Here is a 12,649-nt window from a genome sequence, read left to right on the forward strand (position 1 = left end):
GGTAAAGAATCCGTCTGCAATGCAGAAGACGCCGGTTTGATTCCTGGGTCGGGAAGATCCCCTGGAGAAGGGATAGGCTACCCACTCCAGTATTCTTGGGCTTCCCTTGTGGCTCAGTTAGTAAAGAATCCACCTGCAATGCGGGAGACCAGGGTTTGATCCCTGGGTTGGGAGGATCCCCTGGAAAAGGGAAAGGCTACCCACTCCAGTATTCTGGCCTGGAGAATTCCATGAACTATACAGTCCATGGGGTCGCAAAGAGTCGGACACGACTGAGCGACTTTCACTTTCACTTTTCTGAACCCAGCTGGGCTCTGATGTCCACATAGGGGATCTGACTTCTACCCCAAGCAGGTCAGTTTGCCAGCTTGGGGGCAAAAGTGCTAAGAGGCCAGCTTCTGGGTACAGAGCCACAGTTACTAGTATGTGACCCACTCAATTCCTTAACGCCTCTGATTCCCAGCCCCTGTGAAAGAATGATCCACCCCAGGACTGTTGGGAGAGCCAAGAAGACACCAGTGATGCTCAATGCTGTCAGCACCAGGGGAATGGAGGGAGCCCCAGGTCTGAGGCGGGCTGGGCGGGGGCTGACATGCACTCAGGGTGTGGAGAAACTGCAGGGATGGCCAGGAGCAGGCCCACCTGTGGGCAGTGAATTGGGGCAAAAGGCCTGCCTAGACGGACCTCTCAATCATGACAGAAGCTACTTAGTAAATCCTTCTAAGGTACAGATGCTGCACTTGTCTCGATCTCCTGGAACTCACCGTGATGAGTCAGAGATGGGCCTTACCGCTGTCAATTTAGCCTTCTGACCTCAACCCCACAGCACTAGGCCAGGCTGGATGCTCTGCGTGGTCTCCTGCCCCAGGCAGCAGTCAGGCAAATGCGACAGAAAGGACAGCATCATAGCCAAGATGAGCAGACAGATATCTATTAAGTTTGTACTATGGTCACATTAGTATGTAGAACACCAGCCAGGAACCTAACTGCTCAACAGAACATAACATGGAGTGGGCACTGCCCACAGAGTTCCAGACAGAGGTTCTGCCTGCCCTCAAACCCAATACATTTAAGACAAGCTTCTTTGAGCTGTTACCCGCTCTGTCCTGGGGAGGGGGAGGACTGTATGATAGATTATGGGTTGTATGTTACAGGGGGAGCATGTTATGGGGATGGAGTCAGGATTCAATCCCAGAAGTCCCCTCCTCAGCTTTTGCTTTCCATGACCCAGGCCTCCTGAAGACGGGGCAGGAAGGACAGGCCCAGGCAGGGGCCAGGCCAGCGGGGGACCCCAGGGGAACGGGGGCGCCACAGCCCAGTGAAATGCATGTGGCTCGGGAACCATTCAGCCAAGGCGGGAGGAGCCGGAGTGGGCACTGCTTCTGGGCTCACGGCCTTGCCTCCCACAAAGGGGGGCTCTGGTCCCTCTCCTCATGCTGTAGACTGTCCTCTCAGATGGGGAGGCAGCGCTGGGCCTGGCGAGGGTTAGCAGGTCACCTGGAGCAGCGGTGCCCCTGAAGAGTCTGTGTCGGTGCCCTGGAAGGATGAGTCGTGGCTGGCAGGGTATCCTGCGGGGGAAGGAAGGAGGAAACAGAGGCTCAGAGATGGGGAGGGGCTCATGCAAAGCCCTCGGGCAGGGAACAAGCTGCTGAGGAGAAAGAGAGGGGGACTTGAGCTGGGTGGGTGAGCCACTTGGCAGCTTTGCCTCTCTCAACCCCAGTCTTGCTCCCTGTAAAGGGGAATGACCCTGCTTCCAGGGGCTTGTGAAAGCCAGGAAGATAGCAGTAGAAACCACACAGGGTGCCTGTCCAGCTCCAGTGGGTGCCCACCTCCCCCGCCCTCCACTTTCCTCTCCAGTGACCAGGGTTTCCATTCAGGCTCTGGGCACCTGCCTGCCTCCTGGCTCAGGGGCATCCCCCTGAATCTCTCCCAGCAGAATCTTTGAGCCAGCCTGCAGGACAGGGATAGGGTAAGAGGCTGCTCGGGCCTCTCCTCCCTTTCTGATCCCATCCTCACCCACCCCAGGAGGAAGCTGGGAGAGGGGCAGGTTGGGGGCCGCGAGGGCTGTCCCCTCTCCTCTCCGCACTCCTCATCACGTCGGGACCAAACCTGGGGCTCCATAGGGTCTCAGCTTCCTGGCAATGGCATCTGCGGTCGTCTCCTGGGAGATCTGCACTGTGAGTTCTAGGGAGGGAACACGAGGGGCAGTGGTCATTATCACGTCCTTTCAATCTCACTCCCCACTTATTAGCCCTGGGCTGGGTTAGAGAAACATCGTGTGTGTGTGTGTGTGTGTATGTGTGTGTGTGTGTGTAGAAACAAAGTTTAAAAAATGACACGGAGTGTGTGTGTGTACATGCACTGGGTTAGAGAAACATCGTGTGTGTGTGTGTGTGTGTGTGTGTGTGTGTGTGTAGAGAAACGAAGTTTAAAAAATGACATGGAGTGTGTGTGTGTACATGCACTGGGTTAGAGAAACATCGTGTGTGTGTGTGTGTGTGTGTGTGTGTAGAGAAACGAAGTTTAAAAAATGACACGGAGTGTGTGTGTGTACATGCACTGGGTTAGAGAAACATCGTGTGTGTGTGTGTATGTGTGCTGGGTTAGAGAAACATTGTGTGTGTGTGTGTGTGTAGAGAAATGATGTTTAAAAAGCGACACAGAGGGGGTGTGTGTGTGTGTCTGTCTGTCTGTACAATGGTGGATGGGGGGTTTGGTTAGGCCAGCACAGGTCAGAGGTCCAAATTCATATGGGTACCTGGGTCCTGTTAACCAGACTAGCTCGCTAGGCCTGGAAGCCCCTCTGGCAGGTAGCAGCAGGGGACAGAAGGAGCCTGTGAGGGGATGCAGAGGACCGGAGAACCAGAAGGAGGAAAAGCTGGGACCAGCTGAGGGGTGGATCTACAGCGTCCAAAGAGCCCAGTGTAACCCTCCCTAGCCAAAGCCTCCTCCATCCCGCCCCTCGGCGTGGCACCCCACCTACCATCCTGGCTGAGCCCTGAGCCCACCATGGTCTCGTGGCCGCTGTCTGGGGCGGTGGCAGCTGGGGCGGCCGCCCGGCTTGAGCGCCCCTCTGCTGTCTGCGGGCGGGCGCGGCTCTTGCGGGTACTGATGCGAATGATGCCGCGCACCAGGCGGCCCTCAGCGTCCTGCTCATCCAGGTGGTAGTCCTGGGTGATGCTGCTGATAAGGTCCGAGATCTTACTGGTCTTCTCCAGGAACACAGTGTCTGAGGTGCACTTGGCCAGCTCGTCGATCTGGTGTACGCTGAACAGCTCTGTCAGCTTCTTGAAGATGAGCACGTCGATCTCTCGGCTGGACATGGAGCCACTGCCTATCTCGGGCAGGTCCAGGTCCGACTCGTGGAAGGAGTAGTACTCCTCGGAGCCCCGGGGACTGCTGGCGAGGGTGCTGGGCAGGCTGTGCCGCATGGGCGGGGGGTCAGCCAGCGGCTCCTTGCAGCAGGAGTCCGCGTCGGGGGCGGGGGAGGTGGCGCTGCGGTAAGGGTACACTGGGATGCCTTTGAGCTTGACGTCGGGGTAGCTGAAGCTGCTCCCCATGGCCGACTTGAGCCGCTGGCCATCCCGCCGGCTGGGAGGCGCATGGTCAGGGCTGGGGGGCACGCCGTTGTGTTCCTTGACCCAGCTGGCTTCGGCGGCCCCTTCAGGGGAGTCCCCCGAGGACAAGCAGGGGCTGCAGCCCCGCGCACAGGCCCCGTAGCGCTGGAGGCAGTCCCGGCAGCGGCGGAAGCAGAAGGCCGCCCGGCACCAGTCCCACACCCAGGGTCGCCAGAGCAGGCAGCAGGCAGGGGGCTCGGGAGTCTGCTCGGCAGAGCCAGAGATGAAGGTAAGGCTCTCGGGCCCGTGGTGCCCGGGGTCCTTGGGGTCTGGCCTGCGGGTGCGGCGGCTCGGTGGGGCCCGGGATGGCTCATCGTAGGTCTCCAGGCATAGCTCTGCTGGCCGCTCCCACGGTCCCAAGCGTGGGGGCCCGGATGATGGGCGGGGGTGTCCGGGGCGGGGCATGGCTCACTGCATCGTCCGCTGTAGCCAGACGCCTGTGAGGGAGAGGCCGGGAGGGAGACAGGGTCAGAGGCTGGGGCACGTGCCTGCGCTGGGACCTAAGGAGCTTCGGACTTCTGGCTTCTGAGGTCTGTGATGTGGATGGGCCCAAGGATGCCCATGAACCCCGTCCCCTTGCTTCCCCAAAGAGGAAATTCTCTCTGTGCTCTAACCTATATGTCAAAACCTCCTGGGACTTCACATCCACTGGGATGGCAACTATTAAAAACAGAAAATGACAAGCCCTGGAGACGATATGGAGAGGGTGGAACCTTTGTGTATTGCTGGTGGGAATGGAGAGTGGTATAGCTACTCTGGAAAACAGTGTGGAGCTTCCTCAGAAAGTTAAACATAAAATTATCATATAATCCAGCAATATCACTTCTGGGTTACACCCAAAAGGATGGAAAACAGGCACTCAAACAGATATTTGTATACCGATGTTCACAGCAGCATTATTCACAATAGGTAGAGATGGAAACCACCCAAGTGTCCACTGATGGATGAATGAATTAAAAAAAAAAAAAGCTATATACTCTCAATGGAATATTATTCAGCCCTGAAAAGGAATGAAATTCTGATACATGCTATAACAAGGAACAATTGGTTCAAAATTGAGAACGGAGTACAACAAGGTTGTATATTGTCACCCTGTTTATTTAACTTATATGCAGAGTGTGTGTGTTCAGTCACTCAGTCGTGTCTGACTCTTTATGACCGCATGGACTGTAGCCTGCCAGGCTCCTCTGTCCATGGAATTTTTCCAGCAAGAGTACTGTAGTGGGTTGCCATTGCCTCCTTCAGGGGATGTTCTTGACCCAGGGATTGAATCCACATCTCCTGCATTAGCAGGTGGATTCTTTACCACTGCTGGATGAATAACAAGCTGAAATCAAGATTGCTGGGGGAAATATCAAAAAGCTCAGATATGCAGTTGATACCACTCTAATGGCAGAAAGTGAAAAGGGACTGAAGAGCCTCTTGATGAAGGTGAAAGAGGAGAATGAAAAAGCTGGCTTAAAACTCAACACTCGAAACACTAACATCATGGCATCTAGTCCCATCACTTCATTGGCAAATAGAAGGGAAAAAGTGGAAGCAGTGACAAATTTCATTTTCTTGGACTCCAAAAGCACCGTGGACAGTGACTGCAGCCATGAAATTAAAAGTTGCATGCTCTTTGGAAGGAAAGCTATAACAAACCTAGACAGCATATTAAAAAGCAGAGACATCACTTTGCAGACAAAGGTCTGTATAGTCAAAGTTTTGTTTCCAGTAGTCATGTATGGATGTGGGAGTTGGACCACAAAGAAAGCTGAGCACTGAAGAACTGGTAACTGTGAATTGTGGTGCTGGAGAAGACTCTTGAGAGTTCCTCGGACTGCAAGGAGATCAAACCAGTCAATCTTAAAGGATATCAGTCCTGAATATTTATTGGAAGGACTGATGCTGAAGCTGAAGCTCCAGTATTTTGGCCACTTGATGCGAAGAATCAACTCACTGGAAAAGACTCTAATGCTAAAGGCAAAAGGAGAAGGGGGCTGCAGAGGGTTAGATGATTAGATAGCATCACCAACTCAGTGGACATGAATCTGAGCAAACTCTGGGAGATAGTGAAGGACAGGGGAGCTTGGAGTACTGCAGTCCATGAGGTTGCAAAGAGTCAGACATGACTTAGCAACTAAACAACAAATAACGTAGATGAGCCTTGAGACATTATGCTAGGTGAAATAAGCGTGACACAAAAGAACAAATATTTTATGGTCCCACTTATATGAAATATCTAGAACAGTAAAAAAATGGTACACTGGTAGTTGCTGGAAGCAGGGGGAGAGTGGGAAGTTATTATATAATGGGCAGAGTTTCAGTTTGGGAAAATGAAAACGTTCTGGAGATGGACAGTAGTGATGGTTACACAACAATGTGAGTGTATTTAATGTCACATACAGGACTGTAACATCAAAACCACTTAAAAATTAAAATGGTATATTTTATGTTAGGCATATTTTACCACATAAGAAGAAAAAGCTCCTGGGATCTCACTTTTGGGGTAATGGTCTCCCTGAGTGTCTTCCTACCATTGGTAAGCCCACCAGGACAGAGCCTGAGGCTGCTCAACAAATGCCTTTCCATCTGACTTGCTACAGAACCTGATCCTCACCACCTTCCCTTTCTTCCCCTCCTCCTTCAGATCAGACTTGGGAATCAACAGGTCCCCTGTCCATGTTTCAGTATGACTCAGACTGGCTCTCCTATCAACATTTAACATCAAGCACTGTATTTTGCTGCCTTTGATTAGACAAGAAAGTAAGCCTCAAAATGCATCTTCTTTTCCTTTTTGACTTGGCTGCTAGCAAGCTCAGATTTCACTGAACCTGGCCCTGTGTTAGGCACAGTAGAACCAAACATGAATGACCTATAGATGCTATTCCTGTGATTCACACATGTTTTGTAGGGAAAACAGATGCTTAAAAGCTGGAACACATAGGATATACGCAGCATTATAGGAGAAAATAACTCTGCCTGTGGGAACATTACGTCGTGATATATTTGGAAAGGTCCCTGATCACATGGAGGACTTCCCTGGTGGCTCAGATGGTAAAGCGTCTGCCTACAATGCAGGAGACCCAGGTTCAATCCCTGGGTCGGGAAGATCTCCTGGAGAAGGAAATGGCAACCTACCCCAGTACTCTTGCCTGGAAAATCCCATGGATGGAGGAGCTTGGTGGGCTACAGTCCATGGGGTAGCAAAGAGTTGGACATGACTGAGTGACTTCATGTTCTTTCTGTCTTTCTGACCACACGGAAGGGTTTGCTGGGCAGTAACTATCCTTGGCCTAGATTTTCTGAGACATTAATCTTTTACTAGTGCGCTAGAACTGGTGATGTGAAGGGAACTGGGACTGAACATCAGGCTATCTGTATTCCAGTCCCAGTTCTGGCTTTAATAGGTGATGTGCTTTGGGCAGATCAATGCTGCCTCCCTACACACAGCTGCCATCATCTCTCACCCAGATAATATCAAGGCCCCCATTCTGGCCACCTCTATTCCCTTCTACTTACTACAGCCAGTGACAATTTAAAAAGCAGCAACAATGACAACAAACACGAACCTGGAGGAACTAGGCAGACACCACTTTAATCAAGTGATCAAAGTTAACATTATTAATAATGGGACAAACCGACAGGTTGTGTCTCCTGGTACTAAGTGCTAAAAAGGATACAGCATCGCTTATGGAGTATTCCTGCCAAAAATGTATAACCTGAACGTAATCATGAAAAGACATCAGACAAGTGCAAATTAAGGGACATGATAAGTAAATGGAATGTGAGATCCTGGATTGAATCCTGGATCAATAGGAGAAACTGGATAATTGGTAAAATTTAAAACTAGACGGCATATTATTTAATACTATTATGTTCACGTTAAATCACCAATGTTAAATTAAGTGTGAAATAAGACAATGTTCTTATTCTTAGGCAGTGTACACTGAAGCATTTAGGGGTAAAGACTCATGATGTCTGCAACCTAATCTCAAAGTGTTCCTCCCAAAAGAGAAGGTATGTGTTGACAGAGAAAGGGAGGGAATGTTAGCTGTGATGAATGCGGATGAGGAGGATACAGGAGTTCTTTATTCCTGCAACTCTTCAACCCATTCCCCCAGCTCCACACAGCGCTCCTTCTCCAAGGACTCTCCAGAACCTCAAGTCAGATGGGAGCCCCTCCCCGCACAGCATTCTGCTTGGCTCTGGGTCAGCTGAGTTGGCCTTGAACCCACTGTTTGAAGATAAGCCTATATGACCCAAGGGGACAGGGACTGTGTCTGAGTCCTTTCTGCATCAGCGTCCAGAACAGGGTTGGTACAGTAAGTACTTCGGGAGACTGACACATTCTGTCTGACCTCTGGGTAGAACCAGGACCATTAGGTAGAAAAAGAAAGGACTTAGGCTCCAGGCTGACTGGAGTGGGGGAAACAGCAGTCTGGTGAGGGTAAGGTGAAGTCCCCCTCCAAAGGTTCCCAAACTGAAACTGTAATAGGTGGCTTGAAAGTCCTCCCTCACAGTCCAGGGAGGCAAGTGGTTAAAAACCCTCTGCCTTGTTCTGAGCAATGCTGGGGTGGGTATGGATTTATTCATTCACTCAATTAATGAATATTTACTGAGAGCCTACTGTGTGGCAGACACTTCTAAATTCTGTGGATGAAGTGGTAAAATAGACAAAATTTCCTAACCTCAGGAGTTTGATTCTGGTGAAAGAGTTAATTATTGATAGCTTACATTGTTCTCAACGCTTAAATGTACTCAACCAATTAATTCTCAGAACCCTATTTGTAGGTATTATTGTTGTTATACTGAAGCAAAGAGAGGTTAAATAAATTGTCAAAGCCACACATCTGTTTGAACGCAAGTGGCCCGCTTCGACTCATATGCCACCCCATCTATTATTTGAGAGTAAGGGGGCAGTCAGAGTGGTCAGCTGCCAACTCCATGGATGAACCTGTGCCCAGGAGTGCTTGCATAGGGAGAGCCTTGAGTCTTGGGCTTAGCCCTTGGATCAAGAGGGTAGGCATATCTACCCTGTTTGAACTACACTGAGCTCTGGGGTACCCAGGATTTGTAAGAACAAGAGGTTACTATTCATGGTTTCAATTACTGTCTTCTCTACCTCCAAGGTTTTAGGAGTTGTCAAAGCTAGTGGAGGTGACAGAATTCCAGCTGAGCTATTTCAAATCCTAAAAGATGATGCTGTGAAAGTGCTGCACTCAATATGGCAACAAATTTGGAAAACTCAGAAGTAGCCACAGGACTGGAAAAGGTCAGTTTTCATTCCAATCCCAAAGAAGGGCAATGCCAAAGAATGCTCAAACTACCGCACAATTGCACTCATTTCACATGCTAGCAAGGTAAAGCTCAAAATCCTTAGGCTAGGCTTCAACAATATATGAACTGAGAACTTCCAGATGTACAAGCCGGGCTTGGGAAAGGCAGAGGAACAAGAGATCAAATTGCCAACATCCATTGGATCATAGAAAAAGCAAGGGAATTCCAGAAAAACATCTACTTCTCCTTCATTGACTATGCTAAAGCCTTTGACTGTGTGGATCACAACAAACTGTGGAAAGTTCTTAAAGAGATGGGACTACCAGACCACCTTACCTGCCTCTTGGGAAATCTCTATGCAGGTCAAGAAACAACAGTTAGAACTGGACATGGAACAACAGACTTGTTCCAAACTGGGAAAGGAGATCGTCAAGGCTGTGTATTGTCACCCTGCTTATTTAACTTAGATGCAGAGTACATCATGGGAAATGCTGGGCTGGATAAAGCTCAAGCTGGAATCAAGACTGCCAAGAGAAATGTCAATGATCTCAGATACGTAGATGACACCACTCTTATGGGAGAAAGCAAAGAGGAACTAAACAGCTTCTTGATGAAGGTGAAAGAGGAGAGTAAAAAATTTGGTTTAAAACTCAACCAGGAATTCCCTGGCAGTCTGGTAGTTAAGACTTTGCCTTCCAATACAGGAGGTGTGGGTTCGATCCCTGGTCAGGGAGCTAAGATCCCTCATGCCTCAAAAAACCAAACCATAAAACATAAACAATACTGTAACAAATTCAATTAAGAAAAAAAAAAAAAACCCTCAACATTCACAAAACTAGTATCATGGCATTTGGTCCTATCACTTCATGGCAAATAGATGGGGGAAAAAATGGAAACAGTGACAGACTCTATTTTCTTGGCCTTCAAAATCACTGTGGACAGTGACGGCAGCCATGAAATTAAAAGACGCTTGCTCCTTGGAAGGAAAGCTATGACAAACCTAGATGACATATTAAAAAGCAGAGACGTCACTTTGCCAACAAAGGTCCGTATAGTCAAAGCTATGGTTTTTCCACTAGTTATGTATGGATGTGAGAGTTGGACCATAAAGAAGGCTGATCGCTAAAGAATTGATGCTTTTGAATTATGGTGTTGGAGAAGACTCTTGAGAGTCCCTTGGACAGCAAGATCAAACCAGTCAATCCTAAAGGAAATCAACCTTGAATATTCACTGGAAAGAGTGATGCTGATAGTGAAGCTCCAATACTTTGGCCATCTGGTTCGAAGAGCTGACTCATTGGAAAACACTTTGATGCTGGGAAAGATTGAGGGCAGGAGAAGAGGACGACAGAGGATGAGATGGTTGGATGGCATTGCCAAATCAATGGACATGAGTTTGAGCAAATTCCAGGAGATCGTGAAGGACAGGGAAGCCTGGTGTGATGCAGTCCATGGGGTTGCAAAGAGTTGGCCATGACTGAGTAACTGAACACCACCACCACCATTCATTAAATTCATCCAACAAATATTTACTGAGCACCTACCATGTGCCCAACACTGTGCTAAATGGGCCAGAAACAGGCTCCAGCTCAAGAGGATTTTTGCTTTATTTAAGCGCTCATAATTGCCCTGTAAGTATTATATCTCCACTTTACAGATCAGGACTCTGAAGCTCAGAGAGGTGAAGTGACTTGCCCAGAGACACCTAGGTGGGAGGGAATGGAGCTGGATTTGTACTGCGGTCTGTCAGACTCTAGAGCCCCTGTACTTTATTCTACACAGCACATCTAGGAGGGAGGGTGGGATGGAGGAAAAGGGGATAAGACCTGGGGTAAGGACAGTGCCTGGCTTCAGTTTCCCACTTCTTTCTAGACCCTGAACCCTCCTGAAGTCAATCTTAGTCCATTTTGTCCTGGCTATGTCTCCCTCTTGCTGCTTTTGCCCCCACCTCCAAAATCCTAGGGACACCGGTCTCTTGCTTCAGCAGGGGCTCCTGCTGTGCCTGGGGTAAGACTCCTGGCCTCAGTTTTCTCATCTTTAACAAGGGGAGAGTGGAATACCTTCAGGGGCCACCTTCAGGTTTAAATGAGATATTGCTTTTAGGGCCTTAGAGCTTGTGCCTGGCACCTGGGAGGGGCTGGGTCTCTGGGCACCCCAAGGCACTGCAGGGATCCTCCTCAGGGTCAGAAGCCCCCAGACCCTGGCACGCCCTCCCCAAACTTCTAATTGGGGCTCTCCCACTCCCTCTTAGTCCCTGAGAACACACACATTGGAGGTCTCTCTCCGTTCCATCCCCTTCCTCCAAAGGTGACCAGGAGAGGCCCGGCCGCACTAGCCCAGCTGCGTCTGGCACACCCGACCGGCCGAGAGGGGCCCCCCAGCCTTGTTCACCAAAACAGCCGTCGACTCGCGTGCCTGGGCATCTGTGCACCCTTGATCTCCGGCCCCAAAGTCTCAGCCCCCCGATTCCCGGCCCCTCGGGCACCTAGTCCTGGGGACAAGGGAGAACCAGATCCCGGCTCTGCGGCTCGGGCTAGCACAGCCCCTACACCAGCGGTGCCCTCGGGGCAAGCACCACCCTCTCCGGCTGCAGGGGCCCTCCGCCCGCGGGAGGATCCAGCCTGTAGACACAGCCCCTCGGGCTGTGCATGGCCCCCTCTCCCCGCGCGCCCCCGCCTCCCCAGCAAGCACGGCTCCCACCTCAAGCCAGAGCCACCCTAAGGGCGAACCCGGCCCCCTCACCCCCAGTCTGCCCGCCCAGCCTAGGCGCCCGCTCAGGCCGCTCCCTGGCCGGGCCCGGCCCGCGCACCCCGGAAGTGGGAGGGTGGCCCCGGAGGAACCGGCCCCGGGACCCTCGCCCGCCCGGCTGTAGCCTCGGGAGGGGGGTCTTCCCACACTGGTGCCGCCCTGATTCGCGCCCCCTCGGGCCCGCGCGGGGCTTACCTGTCCCGCCAGGTGAGCCGCCTCCAGCTCGGCCCCTCCCCCCGCCCCCCCTCGCTGCTCACCTGGGGCGCAGGTGAGCGTCTCGCGGGAGCGGTGCACGGGCCGCCGCTGGGGACACACTTCCTGCCTCCGCGAAGCGCCTCCGCCGCGCACCTGGGCCGAGGCCCCGCCCCGGGAGCTGGGCGGGCAAGTCGGCCGGGCTCTGGCGCTTGACCTGCGGACTTGGAACGCAGCGCTCCGCCTAGTCCGGTTAAATGAGGCCTGGCGGGCACGGTGGACAGACGATGGGCTCAGTCTTCTTTTCTGTTAAATGGGCAGATGGTCCTAGCAGTCCACCAGCCAGGCCTTAAACGCTCAGCCCAAAGGGCATGTCTCCAGAGACGCCTTCCTTTTGGCCTGCGTGCTAACTCGCTTCAGTCGTGTCCAAGTCTGCAACCCAGTGTACTGTAACCCGCCAGGCTCCTCTGAAAATGGGATTCTCCAGGCAAGAATACTGGAGTGGGTTGCCATGCCCTTTTCCAGGGGATCTTCCCAACCCAGGAATCGAACCCACATCTTTTACGTCTCTTGCATTGGCACGTGTGTTCTTTACCACCCTGGCCACCTGGGAAGTCTCCTCTTTTACAACTATGCCTGTCTGGTTTTCTGTTAAATAGAGCAGTTCTCTGCAGTCCTTATCAAAATATTCAGCACACTATTCTCTCCTGTCTCCTCCTTTAGCCTCTGACTAGGGTATAGTCCTGTTCCCCAATGTCCTGGGTGCCCAGAGCAGGACCGGGTACATAGTAGATGTTCAGCAGATATTCGGGGCTTTCCTTGTGGCTCAG

The 12,649-nt window shown here is 51.5% G+C and overlaps 1 protein-coding gene and 1 non-coding gene across 4 annotated transcripts; one reads left to right on the forward strand and one right to left on the reverse strand.

Moving 5' to 3' along the window:
• Positions 1 to 914: 914 nt before the first annotated feature.
• Positions 915 to 11,985, reverse strand: KDF1 (keratinocyte differentiation factor 1). Of its 3 annotated transcripts, none has more exons than XR_006342451.1 (4): positions 11,823 to 11,901; positions 2,984 to 4,054; positions 2,021 to 2,184; positions 915 to 1,568 (listed from the first exon to the last, which is right to left on the reverse strand). XR_006342451.1 is itself a non-coding variant. In XM_043910587.1 (4 exons), exons 2-4 carry the CDS (start codon positions 4,020 to 4,022, stop codon positions 1,486 to 1,488), a joined length of 1,197 nt encoding a protein of 398 aa, XP_043766522.1. In that variant the 5' UTR covers positions 4,023 to 4,054; positions 11,885 to 11,985; the 3' UTR covers positions 915 to 1,485. The 3 variants fall into 3 exon arrangements, 2 of the variants coding, with proteins under 2 accessions (XP_043766522.1, XP_043766521.1); XM_043910587.1 differs by having other exon boundaries at positions 2,110 to 2,184; positions 11,885 to 11,985; XM_043910586.1 differs by having other exon boundaries at positions 2,110 to 2,184.
• Positions 6,639 to 6,710, forward strand: TRNAC-ACA. The gene has a single exon. It is a non-coding gene; the product is annotated as a tRNA-Cys (tRNA).
• Positions 11,986 to 12,649: the final 664 nt, after the last annotated feature.

This window comes from Cervus elaphus, chromosome 8, assembly GCF_910594005.1.
Source record: "Cervus elaphus chromosome 8, mCerEla1.1, whole genome shotgun sequence".
NCBI lineage: Eukaryota > Metazoa > Chordata > Mammalia > Artiodactyla > Cervidae > Cervus > Cervus elaphus.

Excerpts from the sequence above, each read along its gene's own strand:
- KDF1 (XM_043910587.1), bottom strand. The coding sequence starts at position 4,022 with ATGCCCCGCCCCGGACACCCCCGCCCATCATCCGGGCCCCCACGCTTG. Across the intron at positions 2,185-2,983 it reads CTCAGGGCTCAGCCAGGATG|AACTCACAGTGCAGATCTCC; the intron begins GTAGGTGGGGTG and ends TTCCCTCCCTAG. Across the intron at positions 1,569-2,109 it reads GAGACCCTATGGAGCCCCAG|GATACCCTGCCAGCCACGAC; the intron begins GTTTGGTCCCGA and ends CTTCCCCCGCAG.